Raw genomic sequence first — 22,151 nt, 5'->3', positions numbered from 1 at the left:
ACTCCACTGATGTTTCCTGCTGTGCTTTGTCTGTATTATTTTGCTTTTATAATAACATATATTCTGATCATTTATCTAAAAGCATTTCAAATTGCACTGCCCCTGTTTTTTTCAGGTAATAACTCATCCTGTTATGGACCTGAAATATCATATTCCTTTACTGCTGTACAAGTCAGCACAAGAGATCAAGCTTTGTGGTAAATGACCTCTTTATTCTGACTGTCTGTGACTGGTTAGAAGACTCGGGCCCTGTTTACATGACAGTGTTTCATCTAAAAACGCTGAAACGCAGTGGAGATCTTCACAGAGTTGAGCTGATCATCTGCTGTTTTGGTAAAAACTAAGTATAGAAAAGGAGCAACAGATGCATTTTTTGTATAAAGACAGTCAGCAGATTCAGCGATACATGCACAACACGGTAGTCCGCGACTATTGTAACAATGGTACTGTTGTATGCCCTCATGCTGAGTGGAGCATGACATCGGCGTTTTCACTGAAAACGCCGGCTTACCCCTAAATTCCACCACACCCACCGCGCTGCGCCCTTGAAACGTACTGCGGAGCACTTAGCTTCCATAGTAATCAAGTAGCTGCCTGTTGCAGTAGCTCTCTCTTCTTTGTCCGTTTCTTGTAATTTTTGTCGTCTCTTTTTCGAAATATTTGTATTTGGAGTGGATCATTACTTTGTATGGTTCATTGTTGGTCATGGACACCAAACTTTTTGTGGCTTCGGCGATATTTTTACTACTTTTCTCCTGTGTTTGTCTGGAGATCCTACATGTATCCATGGCTGCATTGTTTACGTGCGAAATTAGCTGTTAGCAGCCTGTAGCATGTCAATGCTAACTAGTGTAGGGCTTGATGATTTCCCTCAAGGTGAGGACAACGTGCTGGTTCTCGGGTGTGAGCTGGGAGGTGACGACATGGACCTGTCCTTCCATCCATCATTGTTGTGAACGTGGGATCTATCTCTGGTTGGATGGACGAGCTAGCCGTGCTAGCCCAGCAGCAGAGAGGCTGCCAGAGGGCAGAGTGGCATCGTGCTGCTCACGGACATGGCTGACGGAGCTGACATCGGACGCCGGCGCCACATTGGAGGAGCCTGCTGTGAGTAGACAGGATCCAGGAGACAGAGACTGAACAGACTGCTGGGGAGGCTCAGTCCTGGACCCTGTGGAGGTGGAGACTGGCTGGGCTGGAGAGTGGTGGACGGGGTGTCGTAACCTATTTTCTTGTGGACATTTTTGCACTTTCTATACACTTTCTTACTTTTGTTTTCTTGATTGCTGCTGTGACTCCTGAATTTCCCCTTGGGGACAAATAAAGTATTTTCTATTCTATTCTATTCTATTCTATTCTATTCTATTCTATTCTATTCTATTCTATTGTATTCTATTTTCTGCGCTGCCGCTTCCAAACCTTGTAAATTCACTGTCGATAAGAAAGCACCAGGAAGTCACCTTGTGAAGTACCTGGAAGTTTCAAAATAAAACACAATGCACAATGAACTCTCGAACTAAAATTTCCCCAATATGTTATAAATACGTCACATCTGGAGGCACGTGCATCAGGTAAACAGTTGTCCAGAGGGTCTCAGATGCAACACGACACCATACATGATAAGAAGCTGATCTTGGAAGTGGAGAAGTTCAACATTCTGTATGATCCCAAACATCCTTTTTATAAGGATACAGGCAGAAAGGACAAGGTTTGGACTGACATATCAAAAGTTATGGGAGTGGATGGTGATCCTCGAAATGTTAGTCTGGAGGCCGTTTTCAAAAATTTGTGTTTTAGGTAATCTAAAACACTGTTTCTGTCTAAACGTGAGGCAACAAAACTTTTGCGTCTCACCCTAAAACCGTTGTCGTGTTAACGGCCCCTTTGTCAGAGTTTTTTTGTCAACCAAACTTCTTTAACTTACTTGTGATGTTTCAGTTTGTGGTTGTAAGCTGTGACTGATGCAGGATATCCAATCAGAGAGAAAGAAAGACAAAGAAAGGTAGCCTTGGTAAGCAGTAACAGAGCTACTAAAACCATCAATAATTTCTTTATGTCTTGCTTGCAGCACTTTAAGAGGAATTTACTTTTACACGCCAGTCTTTGTGTTTTAACTGCCAATGAAATAATCCAAGAATATTGCTGCTTTTTTATTTGCCCCCAGCTGCCTCCTCTTTAAACAGACATTATTTAGCTTCTGTTACACCTCTATGTCCTCTGCTTGCTCAAACGAAGTGAACCCCTCACACACAATGTGGCTCCAACAAATTTTGAACAGAGCAGAGAATAATGACAACCTCCACACCCACAGGAGCACATCTTAAAGACAGGAAGTTGTCTGTGTTTCAAAAAACACGACCTCATTTGTCCTCAGGGGCCACCAAAACCAACACAAAATGCAGTTTCTCTTTACAGTTTTTCTTTGTTTTATAGTTTGCTTCATACAATCCTTAGCATGGAGAAGTCTGTGTGTTACCTTCAGATCAACGGTGGTATGAAAGCTACGGTGATTAAAATGCTTCTTGAATAAATCCTTTTTTCTCCTTGCTTGGTGAAGAGTCCCACAAGAAATAATGATATCAAGGTCAGAAAGGGAACTGTGCACCATGCAGTGCTGGCAGGCGTGATGTTGTGCATGTGGCCTGATAAATACACTTTTTCTGCAATGTCAGGATGTCCTTCACATCCTTTCCATTTCCTCAGATAGTTGTATTTTTCTTTTCTTTTGGGGGAAAAAAAGAAACACATTTACGCTGAAACATCAGTCACTTCACACAAAGGGATCTGTACTGAATGAAAGCCTGATGGTAGAGCTGATTTTTTCTCAAGTATTAGATTGTAGTGTTCATTAGAGTGTTTTGCTTTGACACTAGTAGGTTTCCCTATTCCTAGTTCAAAAACAAACTGACCTCTTTGTTCACATTCTATAGATTTGGGCTTGTAGACAGTTATCAATTATTGTGTTGTTTATCCTGCAGTTTAATGAGAGATCACCTGTTTTCTGCTGAGAGGTCAGAGCCTTCCTCCATATGTTAGCAACTACTCATAGATTCTTCTGGTTAAAATATGATAAATACTTCATTTATATTATCACAAACATCCATCATCCCAGTTTGGCTTCAGAAAGAATAACACCTCTTCCATCGTAATACTTGATCAAACTGAAAAAAATAAATGATGCAGTGAAGAAAGTTGTCTATAGTATTGTAATGTTTGAACTCATACCAAGCATTTGATACTGTTTAGTTTGGCATCTTGATCAATACATCCCAACACAATGGAATCAGAGGCCTAGCTTTAGATTGGTTAATTTGTTAACTTTTTGGAAGACAAACCCGTCAATCATGGGGTTCTGCAGGGTTCCATTTTAGGACCACTTTTCTTTACTCTTCACATAAACAACTGTTAATTCCTCGTCTGTTATCATGTCACATAATTTTTGCCGATTACACAAACTTGTTTCTTTCTCACAAGAATCCACATGAATCAGAGAAAATCATAAATGATGACCTTATGGAGATAGATAATTAGTTCAAGCCCAATAAATGTTTTCTAAATGTCAGCAAAACAACTTTGTCTTTCATTCAAGGAAAGCATTAAACAAATATCTCCTGGAATAAATGGACGCAATATTTAAAGAGTCAACTCAACAACATTTTTGGGAGTTCTCAATGATGATTTCATATTGAAGATTTTACAAAAAAAAAGAAAGAAAAAGAAAACCAATCTAAATATGCTGCTTTTTTGTAAGGTGAGACGTTTGCTTGCACTTTCAGCACTACTCACCCTACACAAAACATTACCTCGATTTCCAACGGTTTAACACATTTCCAACTCACCTAAAAAAAAACCTTGAGATTCTCCAAAAGAAGGTCATAGGTGCCATAGCATGACCTGTCCCACCAGGATACTTTTCAAACATTACAATCTCCTGAGGTCAACTGAGCACAGTTTGAATGCTGGCATAATATACCATACTGTTCACAAAATGAACCACAAACTGTGAAAGCTTGTACCAGTCTTCCTACTTAAACACCCATGCCATCAATATCAAAAACCTAATCACTGGAAATAAAATACAAAGGCTAAAGTGCACTAGGTTTTGCATTGCAGGCCGTAGAAATAGAATGAGTTCAACAATGAGTAAAAAATATCACACTCCATCTTTAACCTTAAGAAAAACTAACTTACTCTTAACAATGTATGTTTCATTTACTGGTTATATCAATGCACCTATTAATCTGATGTAACCACTACACCAGGATAACCTGCTATGCGTTTTTGTTATATCCATGCATGTTGTTGTTGTATCTTGTTTGTTGCCACTCTGTTTGCTGGGATTTGTGCCCCTTGTTAAAATCTTGAAAAAGCTTCCTCAAAGTCACCCTTTCCACACATTCAGCCACTGAGAAATATTTACTGTACATATGTATATGTGTATCTGTGATATATAAGTATTTGTGATGTGTGTGAATAAACAAAGCTACACAATACTATATGTAGTACTTTTATTAAAGTCTTTGCAGCCTCCTGTACAGGTTTAGTAGGTAGTCCAAAGCCATTGCTATTTCTAGCCTCCTGTAAATCACAGAAATGTTCCAGAGCAACCCTCACAGCTTCTGAAAAGAGGACAGCTCATGTTTACCTGCAGCATTAATTTGTGACTTCCTCAGAATTGAATCAGAATGGGATATTTCAACACTGACCACCATTTCCCAACCCATCTGTCAGTACAGATGTCGTGATCAGCAGTGCTGTCCTTTAAGCAAGACGCAGGTGCAGCAGAAAGACGTGAAAATGTCTGAAGTGTCCCTCCAGCAAGACATTAAATCCAAACTCCATCTGCAGCATGTTGCTCCTTTTTGCTCAATACAGATTTTTTTCTTAATCTCTATCCTTTGTAACACTATTACAGGGTCACTCTTGTCTTTTTGATTACACTCCCTGCAAGTCGCCATGGTCGTGTGTCTCACAGGAGCTGAGAAAACAAAGTACAAGCAGTCTTATCACAGAAAAGGCAATGGTTCATAGGGATGGGTACCTTTCACATTGGAAACAATACAGTACCAATGCCAGGTACCTGCAATTAGTATCTGTAGTCAATGGTACCAATTTTCAGTACTTTTTGTGTATGTTTATGTGGTGATAAATATAAATTTTTTCAATAGAAAATCTCAAAGTTTTTCAATTTAACATATTTTTTTCTCATTATATAAACTTGCAATGCTGTGTTCATGTCCAGCATGGAAAATCCCCAACTCTCCCACTCTCTCACAGTCACAAGGATGTGTTTAGGTACCTAAACATGGCACCTAATTTGGTACCTATCCTTATTGGCTCATTCATTGTATTTTCTGTTTCACATGTATGCATACTTTCTTTACGGTGTCAAAAGAAAAAAAAAAAGATGCAGAACTTCAAACAAACAAAAACAGATTAAAAATAGAGTCTGACAATGTGACATTTTATGTTTGATCTGACCTAAATCAGTTTCGAACAGTGTAAAAAACACGCAAGTAAAAGGGGTTGACACACTGGTTTTGCCAGCATCATTTCTCAATTGAGAAAAATGTTCCAACTTAATTGTAGCTGATAATTTGAGGTACCATGGGAGTGAGAAATGACACATAACATCATTCTTAGCATGGATGAGGATGAGGCCCGGGTTTGATACTAAATCAGAAGATCTTAATTGGACATTGCAGACTGTTAAAAAGGTTTTAAACACTGCTGGTAATTCTCCCAGACAGACATTCCTCTGATGCCTTTCAGCAACAACCTTATTAGTACCCTTAAGATAAACCCATAATCTTATTCATTTCCAAAGAAGAAGTTTTAAGCCAATTATTTTCTTTCCCAATATGCTTCATTTAACCATAGCGTCTTCTTGTTGGACACAGAATTGAATACAAGCCTTTTCTGAAGCCCTGGTATGTTCGATATGTACACTTCTAAGATTTCTTTTAGGGAATGTACAAAACAGAAACAGGAGGATCATCTTTTTTTTCCATGTCTGATGACTGATTTTTCTACCGTGCAAGATTTCCGCTGGTCGCTGAGAATTTGACAGTAATAACTCCTGACTTTTAGACAGCGTGCATGCAGGCACAGTGCAGAAGAGCCTGATTGAATGAGTGTAATTATGCAGGAGTAGGTAATCTATCCTCATTACCACAGGCATCCCTCACATGGCCTTGGCTCCATAATTATTAGGTGTGTTTAATCCCCACTCTGAGAGCTTCACCTGAGTGTCCCCTCTGTGTGTGGGGCTACGTAAGGGAGAGATGTGAAATACACCACAGCTGAGTATTTCAAATAGCGAAACGGCATTTGCTCAGCAAAATGCTCCTGAAATGTTTGATCTCCTCTCACAGTCCTTTAAAATGAGTGAAAATATTACCATTTTGCTTATCCTACACCAGATATGCTAATCCAAAGCTCTGCTGCGACATCAAACATCGCAGTGTGAGCAGTGGCCAGTGTGAATGAAGCGGCTACACAAGGACACACAGTGCATTGGTGTCAAAATGACACAGACAGTTTATGTAACTACTCTGGACCATGCAACATTTAGAAACAGACTGAGAGTGACCAAGAAGAAGCTCTGATGATTTACTTAATCTTTCTCTCACCCACTGAGCCAAACAAAACTCTGTGACGTTAGCGTGAGATTATTTTCTCAGTTTCCCTTAGCTATAATTAGCCTTTAATAGACCGGCCATTTTGTTAAGTTTCTGATTAAAAATAGGTCCTTCAGCTGCCACTTTGATTTAAATTGGTGTCATTCATCTGCAGCCTGTTAATCCAACCAATGGCTGTTTCATTTTGGAAAATTAGCTTCCTGCTAACTGTGTATGAATTCGGTATGGCATTCATTTATCCTCGTTAAATTCATTTGTTTCTGCACTGTTTATTTTGCAGTTAAAAGACATGATTCTCATTTATTTTGGTGGTGGGAAAACAAGCTGCATTTGATACAACTTTGCATTTGTATTTCTGATTTGGCTCTGTGTGACTAGAGATTTAATAAACCTAAGTCCTAAGTCAAAACAAACTGAGCTAATTGTGTTATAAAGAACCAATAATAAAGCTGTGGTCAGTTTCAATTCACTTCAGACATTTAGGGATGTGGTTTTCCATAATTTAAGTTATTCTTCTTCAAAAAGAAGTTAGACTGAAAACACATCTATGTGACATGTTTGTGTACCAGATTTTGTCAGTGTCATACCTCTTCTCAGGCTTGGTAACAGTCGGTAGTTTGTCATCACTGAAGACAGAGTTGAGGGCTCGGTGTAATCTCTAGAAAACAAGCAGAAAACTAGTTGTCACATACTGTTCAGTTAATAATTATTATTAAAGACTAAAAATTCAGAGTGTGTTCTGCATTCATCAGTCAAACAGACTGCAGAACAATAAAAAGAGAGCTAAAGAATAAATGACTGAGATAACAAAATGAGTGATACACAAAGACGGCACCTCTTAGTTGCACAAACTTGCGGCCTTCGGTGAAGTGTAATGCATTTCTTCCAAAGTGAGTTTCAAGTTCTGTGTTGCATGAGTGTGTGTAGACCTGTGTTTTTTACCTGACTGGTGTGCAGCCAGTATTTGAAGCGTGGCTCCTTGACTCTTGGGATCACCAGCTTGTACACAATGTGTTCTGCGATTGTGGTCAGTAGAGATAAGGCCACGCCCACACAGAGCATCACAAACAGACCAGAAAAATGCTTTATGCCCATCTGTAGTGTCTGGAGGAACAGAGGGAGACATGGAGAGAAGTTAGCAAGATAGGTAGAAAATAAGACTTCATCAAATGAAGGGTTGAAAGGACATGATGTGCAAATAGAAAAGACAAAAAATATATAAGCCTTATCAGTTCAAAGAGATGCATAAAAAGAGTAGCAGTAGAAGAGTAAAAACAACTTTTAGAGCTTTCTCACTTAATACCATAATTGTAAATGACTTTCAAGAAAAAACATATAATAAGATTTTTGTTTATCACACTCTTGAATTGCACCTTTATATCATGTTAGTTCCTTATGTCATGTAAACATCATCCATCATCAATTCATAATTTTGCAAATAGTACAGTAATTTGAGCTTCATGTAATAATATAAATGACCTAATAAGTGTACATGTGTTTTTAATGTATACACTAGTATATAACTTAAAATGTTTTTCTTTATTTGTCTGGCTTTTGTTGCTATTTAGAATCTAGTGCCGTGTTTTATTTTGTGATGTAAAAATAGGTTTTCAAGGACTCTCATGTGTTTTTGTCAGTTTTATTTTACTCAAGAATGAATACAACTTTCCGGTTCAGGAAAGGTTCGTTGGCACTTTGTTGGTGCTGTCATAATTGTTCCTAACACTTAAAGACAGTCATAATCTGAGTCATTTATTAAATCTAAAATGGACAATATTTGTTCCTATCTCTGTTGTAGAGAGACTGGGCATTTAGAAGTCACCTGCTTACAGACTATAAAAACGTTCATTGAAATTGGCCTGTTAGGGCCTGCTTTGCAACAACGACCTGAATATAATAACTAGTCAATAATGTGACAAAAGTGCTCAGCCCAAAATGGTATAAAACCCAAAATGTGACAAACTGTTACATTTTGGGCAAAGAGTTATTAAATTTGGGGTTTTATTACATTTTTTCAATTACATTTTGAGTCATTAAATTTCAGGGCATTGTTACGTTTCATGCTCTAATAGGGCCAGCATGAGCAAACTCCTGCATTTACATATTTATGTTTCATTACTTCTTTTCTGCCCTTGACTTTTGAGCACAACAATCCTTGTATCTACTGCTGTAACAGCTTCCTGCAAAGAAAATGTAAGGAGAACATTGGTCAGGATTGCCTTTGTGCTTGTCAGAAATAAATAAGCCACAAGAAAGTTCCCAAATTCAGTAATCAACAGAGTAAGAAAAGTGTTAAAGAGAAATCTGTAATGTCTTTGAAAATCATCAGACTGAGTATTGTTCCCTCAGAGAAAAAGTAAAGACTCTCACAGATAATCTAACATCTTACAGAAGATATCACACATCCAAACTGGTACAAGTCTACTCTTGTCCAAACACATTTCCTAATTGAGCATCTGTTTCAGTTATTGCAGACGGACATTTTCATATCAATCTTTTTACTGCTGAGTGTGAATACAGCAGCAGCAGCAGCCGCTGCAATGATTGCATTATAAAGTCATGTTGGAAAAAAAATCTGTGATGGATTAAAATTCTCATTGCAGTACTGGGACTTGGCAGCTGGATATAATGAATTTTTGAAGAGTGGAAGCTCGTTGTAGAATCTGACTGTTACAAAGAAAATTTGCAGGGAATTAACAGGATCAGATCAAATATAGTGTGTTACTACCTTTGAACAATAACACATGATTAATGAGGAAACATGATGTTAATTTAATCTTAATGGTAGAAAGTGCATAAGAAGTGGTGTAATTTAAGGCACCTCAAACATTCCTCATAGTTATAGACAGTCCTCTGATCACACAGCACATAGAGCAGTGGAGATGCACACATTTCATTACACTGACCCTGCAGAACAAGTTCTTTTTAAATTCATAACCCTCCTCCATTATTTTTTACCACTGGTGCATATTTGTGTTACGCTGTCTAATTGTTTTTCTTTTGCAAATCTTATGAGTAACTTCAATAAAGCACATGATCTTCATCAGTTTGACCTCATATTATCGCTTTGTGATGCTGAGTTTGCCCCTCTTAATGTTAGATAATCGAATAATATGTAATTTATTGACATTGGTTTTATTATTTGAAATAGGATCAGATTCTTTGGGCTGACAGAGAGCTGGCTTAGTGCCAGGGAGTTTGGCTGCCTTGTTGAAGCCAATCCATCAGATTTTCCTTTTTTTCATATTCCCAGGCTCGCTGCTGGTGCAGCACTCATGCACCGGAATAAAAGATTACTTAAAAAATGCTGAGCAGGGCTGAACTGATCCAAACTTGTCAGACATTTATTCTGCTTACATCATATGAACTTTCTGATGAAATCTCCTGTGTACCTATTGACAGCTGTGTTAAACCTTTGTTTCATTTTCAAGGTGCTGATGGAAATGTAAAGGAAATTAAGAAACAACAAGTCTTAGCAGCAGTGATAAGTTCCTTACTTATAATCATTAAACCGTAGTTTTTGCATCACAAATAACAGATGTGGTTGCATGATGTGCTGAGATAAAAAGGAAGGAGAAGAACTCGAAGTGGTGAAGCAGATCCCACTGCCTTCACTGTAGGCAGGTGCAGGCGTGACACTGCAGAATGAAATGTACCTGGAGCAATTTCAATGTCTGCAACAGCAGAAAGCATCTATAACATATCTATCTCTTACACAGGGGGAAATGATTCAGCCACACTGAATCATCTGCACTGCGATGCACTGCTCCTGCTATTTAGATCAGCCCAGCAGATGACTACATCTATGAAACAGGTTTCCAGATAAAACTGCCGTTCAAATTTTCCAACCAGTAGTGCTTCTTGATTAGGAAATGATGATGAACAGGCAGCAGAAGTGATGCAACTTTGCAGACGTTAAGGTTATAGAGAGAAGTGTATCTATGGAGAACGTATGAGACAAGGGAGAAACATGTATTCTGTTTGAACGTGAGTTATTTATTCATGCCAGGCATTGGAGGGGGCAACCTGCACTGATGGACTACAAAAGAACCACTTTTGGGTTTTCCAGAGTCACAGCTGGGTGGAGAAACAGCCAGGCCGCTAAGAGTGCTAAGTGCTGGATAATAACAGCACGGAATGGACAACAGAGCCCAGACTGCTCGAGACAGAGCTGAGGGGACACAGCTTGGTTGGCAGCTGGGGGTCAGAGGGGCCTTGGTCTGAATTAGAAGAGAGCAGCTACTGAACATGGAAGCAGTGCAGGGAAAAAGAACAGCACAAATGTACGACAGAAGTCTCTGAAAATCTTAGTAAAAGAGCTTTTTAAGAGTTTTGTAAGAACTGCTGAGCTAACCTCAGAATAATCAGAATAACCTGCAGGAAAACAGTCTTCATTTTAAAATTTACAGTGATGACCGCCACTCCGCTTTCATCCCCAATTACACATTTAAAGATGCAATAAATGATAAGATCTTGGGAGACAGAGCACCACAGTGATGTGTTTTTTTTTTTTTTTTTTTTTTTTTAAATGTTGTACAGATATGTTTTCTTGCCCATCAATACACCCAACAAAGGCTGAGCGTTATTAGAAATCATTAAGGGTTGTGTTTCCGATAAGAAAACATGTTTTCTATCATTCACACTTTGTTCTCCACTTGAGCCTTAGGGTAAAACCTGCAGTTTGTGTTGTCAAGCACCTCATTTCTAACAGGAAATAGTAACTGATGGCAGTTTTTCCACAGGAAAACTACTGCCTGATTCTGGATAACAGAATGATGAAAGCACCAAATAAATAAAAGTTTTTTTTTTTCTCTGGAGAAAAATTATTGAACAATATAAAACAAAGACCCTGTGAAGAACTGAAGAGGACTGCAGAGTTAGTCAATGTTGTTTCTTCATTTTGAGCAATGCTCCACGTCAGTGATAAACAATGAGCTGCATCACTGCGTACCAAACTGCCAAAGCATTGATGTTTATCAGACTAAGCAGTGACAGTAGACTGGTGTCACATTTAACAGGTGGTTTTGCTCCTACCTCAGTCACAGCAAAGCTGCGCTTCCCGCAGGGCACAACCTTGTACCATTTGTCATGCAGCATGTCCATGAAGCCATCTGACTTGTACTGACTAACAAGCTCTGAGAAGTTGGAGGTGAGTGGAGAGTTCTGAGGGAGGCCAATCCCGTAGCCTGCCAGTGGAAAAAGACAGAATCATTATACTTTTTCAGAACAGTGAAATCATTTTCACTTTACTTCTGTGTAATGCAGTTATTTTCAATCTCTGCTTTGTAGCTCTGCACGAGGAGGGGAAAGAGCAGCTGAAAACAGACAGCCTCCTTCCTTTTTTGCTCGTGGTTATTGGAAAGAGCTATTATAACACAAAAATACAGCAGATTCTTGACACAGTAGCTTAATCTCTCTTCGTCTTGTCATGCCAGGAAAGTGTGACAACTTCAGCAAGAGCCAACAAGTACCATGACTTGGTAGGAAGTATACTGAATGATTTGTATCCTGAAGGCTTAAGTGTGCATTAAGTAATTAAAAACAGCAGTGGAATCTGGGACTACAGTGGCCTGTAATGGAAGCAACCACCAGGAGAGTGTTTTCACAGTGGGAGGAAGAGACTGGCTAAATGGAGATTAAAAGACAATGGAGGATCAAAAGCTGCTGAAAGCTTAAAGATTAAACACTTTGCAAAGTTGTGTGTTTAACATTGTTTAAATATAGTTTGTAGTCAGATGAATGGGCCAGTTAGAATCAGACAGAAGCCTTAGAATCTACTGACTGCTCATGGCCAAAACATCCCTGCAAATACTGAACTCCTGTCACTGATTTTTTCTTTGACACCTATGACCCTGGTCATGAACTGCACTAAACAAGAAAAACCTAATGTTTGTATACTGCTAAAAACCTGTGTTTCATCACACACACTCCTCTGTCTTTTTTTTACAAAGCTGTGTCCTAGTCTCTATTCATCCCAAGGACACAGAAGATCTTTACTTATTAATTAATTTATTTATTTACAAAGCCATACCTGGAAAACTAATTTAAACATTTTCACTCAAAAACAACTTTTCTCCTCCATTAACAGACCCTTCTCCAAAGTAACCAGTATTTCTTAAGATTTTAGCTGAAGTATCTCTCAGCTATTTTGTGCCCTGGTCATGAAATAACCCTCAGTTTGCACCACAGCTCGATGATTTTGTCTGTCTGAGAGAGTTCAAAGCTTTCAAATAAAACTGTCTAACTAAAGGGTTCACTTGGTATCCATGCTCCTTTCTTTAACATGCTCAATGCGAAAAGGTTATTTTTACACTTTTACGTAGTTCACCAAGATGAAGCAGATGTGATGTATAATGTTTGAACTTGTCATGTTACCTTCAATGGCAAAGGGTTTCCCAACAGTTAATGTTTTACAGTCTGCATCTATGGAGACTTCGTAGTCTAGAAGAGCTTTGTCCATGATGAATGCATCCAGTTTTTGAGGGTCAGCCCTGTAACACACAAAAAAGGAGATTCATTGAAAAGGCTCTGCAAATGTAGGATGTAGGAAAATAAGTAACATATTTGCTTTCTGTGTTCTAAACAACAACAAAAAGTGTTTCTCCCGCACAGAAAACAGGTAGGATTCTCCAGTTTCTGTTGAGTGTTCAGTGAATCTCAGTCAAAAAAAACACAACAAAACAAAACTTGTTGGACAATATGTGTGTTGACCGGAACAGCTATGCACGGCAGCATGTTGACCTGAGATTTGCCTTTACTGGTCTGGAATAACAAAACTGAAGATGGACCGGATCAGATTCATAGTGACTTTCTAAAATGTCTTGTAGGAGCAAAGTTGTTGGTCAGCCATAACATTAAGACAGGTAAAGGGAGAAACGTCGAATTTTGAATTAAGTTTTGTCCCTGCAGTAGATGTGTTGTATGAAAAACAAGTAAGCTCAGGATGTGAGCAACTATCAAATTGTGATGGCCAAGTATGGGTGGGAAAATCTCCAAAACTTCGTTTCTAGTAGGGTGTTCCTGATCTGCAGTGGTCAGTTCACACCAATGTGATTTAAAGGAGAAAGCTTGTGGACCAACAGGAGGGTCTACGGCTGCAAGGGCTCATCAATGCACATACAGTGTGGCTAATGCTAACAGTGCTAACACCACTAGCCTTTGTCCTCATCCTTGCGGCCTGAGCTAGTTATTCACTGCTCCTATGGTAAATTGGTAAATGGACTTCAACAGCACCATGCAAAGTCTTTTAAACACATTAACACATCCACACATAGCCAGTATTAACTACCTCATTTATACACATTAAAATACTACTTATTTAGAGAAAACTCTAAAACTGAGCCTCAGCTGCCCCTATTGAACAATTATATACTAGTTTAACCTGGTGCAGGACTTCATCGACACTTTCTACTGCCAAACAGTGTAATGCTAAGAGAAACTGTCCGCTGTGCTTGTTTATATTTGGGTAATACAGCATTACAGTGCGACAGCAGTAAAGTAGTGGTTATATAGCTGAGACACAACATATGACTGGCTATTTGGAGCAACAGTGATAGTGCATTTAACCAAAAAACAATTGAAATTTTATGCAGGACAGACGCTTGAGATAAAGTATCTTGTTTCCTCTTGAAATTCAAGTGCTGAGAAAAAGATGACACGTCATTGTTTATCCAACTTAAATGGTACATCCCTAAATAGTGTATACTCCAATTGAACACAAGAAAAATATCACACCTTCCAGCCAGGGCCCTGCCTTAAATAACATCATTTTGAAACGGCCTTCTAAGTTTCAGAAGATCAACCTTTCCCTGACCCTGATGGGGGAAACTGCTACTCTACCTATTTTCTTTAGATTTATCCGCACGTCACATCGCAGACCATTTTGTCTGACATAACAGAGAAAGTGAGATTGATAAAAACAGCGTTGTGTTCTTTTTCCCAATACAAGAGAAAAGTACATTGTCCCATCCTGCTTTGTCTAATAAAGACACTCAAAGTGTCCTTTGGCTTTGGCATGAGATGCATGGGTCTCTTAAATAACTGTAAATTTCCCTGCAGTGGAAAAACAAGCTCATCAGAGCACCAGTTGTTGTTGACAAAGAATAAAAACTAACAATGGGAGGGTCTAGTTTGAGGTGAGTAATGGTCTGACTAGCTTTGGGATTTGATCCAGGAAGTTAGCGCTTGAATCATGTATAAGAACGTGAATGTTGCAAAACCCTGTGAATTTTCCAACCCAGTCGTGGAGGTTCTTGAATCACACAGATGGCATATACTGATTACACAGAAAGAAAATGTATACACTGCAGACAGCACCTTGGTGTCCCAATAATATAATAATGGGAGATAATGACTGAATGGGAATAATGACTGGATGTTGACACTGAAACTTAATCAAAAACAGGCAAATTATATGAACCAAGTCAAACACACTGAATGCTGTTGGAATACATATACTCAACTGTAGAAGATAAAGAGATGGTTTGCTTTGGTGCCTCTGAATACTGCATACAGCTCTTCAGAGGATGATGTACCACAGATTTATAGAGAATATCTCTCAACATTGCCCCATATTTCACAAGATGGTCTTGCACATGATTCTCCTATAATTGGTCTCTTGCCTGCAGAATTATAGCCCGTCTTGCCAGTATCTTTCAATTCTCTCTGACTTTTCACTCCGAGTCTTTTATGCAGAGGTGAGACATTAAGTCACAACACTCTCAACAAGGTTTTAACATATCAACTTGGAATGTCTCTACTGACAGCCAAAACCTAACTGAATACAAAGCCTCTAAAGTCTTTTTCAGAGATAGCCTCTCTGCATTTTTCACTTCTTATCAAGGACAGAGTATGAAAAACACTTCTTTCTTCTAAGCACACACTGGTGGTTCATTATTACTGGCTCAGTCAGACAGCAGCACATGTCCTTGCTCTTTCTACCATTAGCGTATTGTATTTTATGTCTGTATTACCACCATGACACTGATCAATAGCCCCCCTGGTACAAAGCTTACGTTTTTGCATCGTCTTCATGCAGTTGTGCTTGTTCAAGCAGCTGAATCATGTATTCCCATCTCAGTTGCACAAACAGCAAATGCCACTTTGTTACAAGGCTACAAGGGATATAGCAGTTCCAGAAATGTTAAATGCCGCATCAGGATGAAGGACTGGTTGGCACCCAGGCTCAGGATCCCTTAAGCTTTATTTCTTTTCTGTTTTGTAAAATATAAGACTTTATTAAGGCATATACAGCAACAAAAGCACTTCCAATCTGTGCTTAAATGAGCTTCCAAAATTGGAAAACCATTAGCAAGACAACATCATAGAAGACACTTGTCTGATAGCCAATATTTTTTTTTTTGTCAGGGAGGTTGCTGTTGTTTTTTTTTGCTTTTTCAAAGTGTTTTTGTGAAGCATCAAGAGCAAGCTACAGAAATAATGTTCAACAGAACTGACACAAAACTGGTTCACTTCATGGTTTGGGGGCCAACCTTATGCTCCCACAGCCCTGTGTTTCCACATTTCCAAGACTATTTTTTTCCCCACAGACAGGCCCTATGTTCCCACGGCCCACAAATCATCACAATTACAATCATTTAGGGCTGTCACTTTGAGATGTTAATTAGATTAATTAATTAGATTGCAATTTAATGTGTTATAGAAATTAACTACAGATTAACTCATTGGCTGGCAGCCATTTTCAAACCATCTTAAACCATCTTTCATGACCCAAATAATATTGTTTTCAATGACTATGTAAAAACCAAAGCTGCAAAGAAGAGCAGACTCTCTTCTTTTATGTCTCTCTTCCTGTTTTGATCCAAAAACAGACAAAGTGTCATTCATTCATTTATTTTCTATTCCGCTAGTCCTGTTCAGGGTCGCGAGTGGCTGGAGCCTATCCCAGCTGTCATTGGGCGAGAGGCGGGGTACACCTTAGACTGGTCGCCAGTCAATCACAGGGCTGACACAGAGACAGACAACCATTCACTCACACACTCACACCTACGGACAATTTAGAGTGATCAATTAACCTGGTGAGTATGTTGTAGGACTGTGGGGAGAACGGGGAGAACAGGCAAACTCCACACAGAAAGGCCTACCAGCCGAGGTGGGGATTTGAACCGATGACCTTCTTGCTGTGAGGCAGCAGCATTACCCGTTGTGCCACCTTGCAGCCCCAGACACAACGTATATTTTTTTGAAATTGCTTTTATCTGGGGTGCTCCATGCTTTGGTCCTCTCCATGATTTCCATCGTCTTTTGTCATGATCGCGCCGCTCTTTCTCTCTGAACTACTGCAACGCATCCTCAGTTCGAGCGTGAGCTGCATAAACTTTTCTGACTTGCAGCGTTTCACTTTGCTTCTGTCATGTCACATCTTCTCCTCATATCCATGCTGATCTCTCACCCAAAGAGAACACCGCTCTCACCCACAGTAGTTTACAAGCCTGATTTTGATTGACAAGCTCCACCCAGACATCGCCTCCCTCCTACTTCTAAAGATAGAGTAAATGGCTGCAATCGCATTGACATCTATAGACGTCAATGGCAGTGAACACGTTTAATTAGTCATGCACAACCATTTCAATATATCCTCATAATCACACTCATCATTTGGGGACCAGAAGCAGATATGATTTCATAATAGGATTGCTTAGATTTATTAATTACAAAGCCTGTAAATAATTAGATGATTGTTTTTAATTGCCCGACAGCACTACAATCATTAAAAGACAATATAAGAAAGGCTGATTGAAATGGGTTTTGGCTGAAGAAGAGCTTATAGATGCTGAACACTTGTTTTCATTTCCTAAAGCCAAACAAACAAAAACAGATTTGGGGAAAAATTCTAAGAAATATGTGAACTTAGAGCAGTGGAAACACAGACACACTCCAGTACAGGGAAAAAGCCAAGACATATTAACATTTTAATAAACTTTCTGAGCCTTTAAAGATGAAAAATGGTCCAAATATGATTGTGTCAAGCAAAGGAAAAATTTGCAATGGACAAAGAGTTCCATAAATCCTTTCTGGGGAGAAAAGCTTTTTTGTTTTCATAACATGCAGAAATTTTAAACAAAGCCCTTCACTGGGTACTCATTGAACTACTTTGAAATTCAAATTTTCAACCCTTGAGTGTTATGGGAGCCCATGAAAATACTTTATTTTACTTTTTTATTGACATTTTTCTTTTTATTCCATTTTGTAGTGTGTACAAAAAGTTACCAAATAACGTTCTGTGCCTGATAGAGGGTCAAAGCACCTTGAGCACTTCAAAAGTGCTAAAAGCATTTTGAAAAAATCAGTGTGGTAATGACCAGTTCATGCATATGCAGCTCAACTTCCATACGGGGCTGAAAGAACTGCGGATGGTTTTACAGTGTGAGATTATAATGTAAGTTGTGCCTGGTCCTTTTGTGCCAAACTCCATTGTGACAGACTTACATGTTGTCTTATTCTGCAATTTTCTAAGATTACATTTTCTCATGCACCCTCTAATCATCACTTTACAAGCTCAGTTAAAGAGAAAGAAAAAAGAAGAAAATCTTGTTTCATCCAGTGAAATCGTGTCCTCCCCAGCCTGGGCCTGCATTCCAGCTGCCTATTCTCACTATATTCTGCTGTGCTCCATGGGGATGCCAGTTGAATGTTGAAGCAGCTTAGGATGACAGCAATGGCAGGGTAAGGAGGAGTGTGAGATGTGAATGCAAACACGCAGGCTTTCGGTGGAGAATGACAGCATTTTTTTCTTTTTTTCAAATTGTGTCTCCTCCTGCGTGTGCAAAGCTACTTTTCTGTACAGATGTTTTTTTCCCCATATTTCAACATATTTTCACTAAATATAAACAACAACAGACAGGTTTGATGGTAGCTAATTATAAGAGGACAGATGATGGTTGTGTCAGGTTCAGTGATGACTGCAGGAATTTACATACAGAGCATGGCCTCTTATGAGAGCACAACCTGAGTGGATGATGTTGATGTCAAAATTTGTAGTATAACATTGTCTTACTTGAGATTATGTATGCCATCAGGTGTCGCTGGAACATTGTATCTTCTCATATACTCATGCATCTCAGGGAAACTCTTCTTGACATAGTCCTCTGCACTGCTTTCTCTGACTGTGGCAAATCGAAATCCCTGAGAGGGATGGTGCAACTGCAAGAAACAAGACATGAACTCAAAACTTACCTTCAGAATGCATTAAAAGCATAAATATTAAAAACTATACCATTTCATCTATTGTTTGTATTCTCCTACATATTTTTCCTTTTCTATTTCTTTTCTTGTCTGATCTGAAACAGGCTGCCAATACCTCCACCCACCCACCTCTTGTAATTTAAAGAGCTGGTGAGTTGACAAAAACCACTAATTACCTCAGCCTGACTGCTCTTCTAAAGTGGTTTCATTAAAGAATTTATTGGGCGAACTAAAGTGAAAAAAGACCAAAACTTCTGGTCTGCAGTTGAATCAAATCTACATCAGAAACATTTAGGGATAAAAACTACACACCAGCATGTATGTGATTAGAAACCAAATAATGTTTGTCAGTCCCAGCTGACTCTGCTGTTGACTCTTTAAAGCAACATAAAAGTAACAACAAGTCCTCTTCACATCCATCAGTTGTGTCTTTGCCAAACCAAATTAACCATGTTACATATTTATGGAAGACTACTACAACAGATCAGCCAGCTTAGGAAGAATTTACTGCTTTGAATCTTTTGTATGTTATAAGCTGTTTAAGCAGAGGCTGACTTTCATCAATGCTGTTTCAAGTTCTCTTTGTTAGACATAGACCAATCACCTCTTCAATCAGAATTTCTATCTTGATACACCTTTAATGTGGTTTTCCTCACAGTTTTTCCATTGCACACATTTATACTGCTGGATAGGTTCAGGAAACTCCTCTTCCATTTGGGATTATGGATTTTTTTCTCCTTATCTGTGATTTGTAAATCCATAACCCAGTGGACACCTGTGCCTGACTCCACTATGGTAAGACAAAAGCCTTTACTGCTATCTTTTCTTTTAGTTTAAATCAAGATAAGTCATCAGGGACTATAGTATTCTTCGAAGGTAAAGTTTTTTAGACAAATGAGACGAGAATCAAGGCAACTTCTCTGCTCTTTCCTAAGCATGTAAAAAGTGATTAAAAAAAGCTTAAATTCTGTGAAGGTCCAACATCAAAGATCCATTATTCAGTTGTGGTTGTTTGTGTTTTTCTTTAAGTAAAAAAGGTTCATGTGGTTGTAGGCTATCAAGATTGAGGGGCCGTTTACACGACAACAGTTTTAGGATGAACCCCAAAGTATTGTTGCATTTCGGCCTTGTGTTTACAAGGGAATAGGGTTTAAGCCGACCTAAGTTGCAAACTTTTAAAAACGGCCTTCAGAGTGTAATCTTTCAGAAATGCTGCCAACACCTCTGCCGTGTAAACAGTAAGCCGTTTTGGTGGAAACACTTACGTCATGCATCGCGCCAGTGCATTTAACAGTACAAAAGTACCGTTGTTACCGTGTTGTGCTTGAGTTGCTGAATCTGCTGACTGTCTTTCAACAAAATATGCGTCTATTGCTTCACTTTTGCACTAAGCATTCGCCAATACATCAGTTGCTTGGCCCAACTCTACTTCGATGGAGATCTACCAAAAGCTGCTTCAGGACAAGACAGTTATAGTGTCACCTACAGGCCTGGCATGCTTACTACAGCATTTTTATTCCCTTAGCGTTTCCATGGAAATGCATTTCTTTTCATTGCATTGTCACTGCGTTTTAACCAATTGGAGAAAACGTTGTCGTGTAAACAGGGCCTGAATCAAAATGATGCCAAACCCACCAGCTGCCACCAGATTCTAAGGGAAGTGTTGATGGCTGCAAGGAAGTAAATTACCCCAACCATCTGAAGCTATTGACTCAAGTTGTAAAAATATAGAAATACTATCTATTTCTTAATATCAACAAAATAGATCTGGCATTAGTCATCAAGAGTGTTTTTAGATAAAAGATGCTAGCCACTTGTAAGCTGCCAAGAAAATTCTTAAAGCTCTACTTTAACATCAGAGAGCCACTGTGTTGGGCACCGTTTTCCAGACACATGCTCTTCTGCCTGTAGTTTTACTAATAACATAATTAAGACATATACCTTATACAATATTGCCTTAATAAGAACCCTTGTCACTCCCCACTGTCACCCTAATCCCTGCTCTTTCCACTACCCTGTCCTCTTTGAATAAACTCGGAAAAGCCTGAATAATAACTTAAAAAAAAAGAAAAATAATGAACTACATTTTTCACTGTTTAATACTTTTTGTTTTCTTTCATACCTTTGGGTCATGTATCCCTGACAGTTGTTCGTAGGTCTTCTCCCCAACCATGACAGCAGCTAGGTTAGCGGTGTAAGTGGACAAACAGAACAGACAAAAGATGGCCCACAGATTCATCAACAGGCGGCCTGTCCAGCACTTTGGTGGCTTGATGGCTACTGTTCTCCCAAAAAGAATGGCATAGCAAACATTGAGTGCTGATGAGAAGGAGAACACCCGGTCCCGGTTGCGTCCACGTGGTGTCATACCAAATGGGCTATGCCATTCGTATAGGGTGAGGAAAATAGCTGTGACGTGAAGGGAGACAAAGATGCCAAGCCACATGGACCAGTGGAGAGGCCACATGAAGGCACCGATTGGGGCTGCTGTGTCTCGAGTGCGAACCTGTGGAAATATGGATACAGGATTGGAATAATAAGAAAATTGCTCAAACAAATTCCCAATTCTCAAGACCTATCGCCAAACTCCATCAGTGCTCTCAGATCCTATTCTCTCCCATGGTCTGACAAATCAAATGTGTCCTGACTTTGATTTTATCCACCTGTTTGTTTACTGTTACCAGTTTTACAACAGCTGTCAGCCAACTTCCCTGAAAAGTCATCTCAGTTACAAAAAATTACAGGTCTACCCATAATTCTCAGTGCTTGCCACCGCTTCCCTGTATGCTCAGAATAATGTGACAAGAGAAAGGGAGAAAAAAAGCACAAAAGGGCTCAGAAAATATTTCACACCCCATGTACAGCATAACCTTTTTGTCTATCCATACGCTAAATCTGTTTTAGTGTTAGGTTTAAGTGTTTTTGCACAATTGCACTTCTTTTAATGATCATATAACTCAGCAAGAACAGGATGAGAGCCTGCATGCAAAGTCATAAAAGACGAGACTGAATTCTGTAGTTAATGAAAACTCCCTGCACATATGGGCCACAAATCTGCTAGCTTAGCATTAATTGGAGAAAGAATCTGTTTCATGATCCAACAGTAAACTGTTAAACACAAATCTAGTGGTGAATGGGCTGTGTGTGTGATTGTGTCTGGGGTGGAGAAACTGCGAGTGGTGTACAGCGAAAATTACTTTAAATAAGACAGAACATCCATTGGTATATTGGCATGTTGAGATAAAGAGAAGAGAATGGTATTCCTCATCACTTTTCCCATCAGCCAGGGACACTTAAAGGCAGTGT

The 22,151-nt window shown here is 39.1% G+C and overlaps 1 protein-coding gene across 2 annotated transcripts in view; it reads right to left on the bottom strand.

Moving 5' to 3' along the window:
• The window catches only part of grin3a (glutamate receptor, ionotropic, N-methyl-D-aspartate 3A), a 133,220-nt gene that overhangs the window by 5,182 nt on the left and 105,887 nt on the right, over nucleotides 1–22,151 (bottom strand). For both annotated transcript variants that reach the window (XM_074691042.1, XM_074691041.1), the window contains 6 exons: nucleotides 20,968–21,351; nucleotides 18,658–18,803; nucleotides 13,017–13,132; nucleotides 11,676–11,827; nucleotides 7,584–7,745; nucleotides 7,229–7,299 (listed from right to left, as the gene is read on the bottom strand). In XM_074691042.1, coding sequence (XP_074547143.1) covers nucleotides 7,229–7,299; nucleotides 7,584–7,745; nucleotides 11,676–11,827; nucleotides 13,017–13,132; nucleotides 18,658–18,803; nucleotides 20,968–21,351 — 1,031 coding nt within the window. The remainder of the gene's footprint in view (nucleotides 1–7,228; nucleotides 7,300–7,583; nucleotides 7,746–11,675; nucleotides 11,828–13,016; nucleotides 13,133–18,657; nucleotides 18,804–20,967; nucleotides 21,352–22,151) is intronic.

Source organism: Halichoeres trimaculatus, unplaced genomic scaffold, assembly GCF_033239565.1.
Source record: "Halichoeres trimaculatus isolate MK-OKI-2021-1 unplaced genomic scaffold, fHalTri1.1 fHalTri1_scaffold_16, whole genome shotgun sequence".
NCBI lineage: Eukaryota > Metazoa > Chordata > Actinopteri > Labriformes > Labridae > Halichoeres > Halichoeres trimaculatus.
This window is presented reverse-complemented; position numbering and strand designations above follow the sequence as displayed.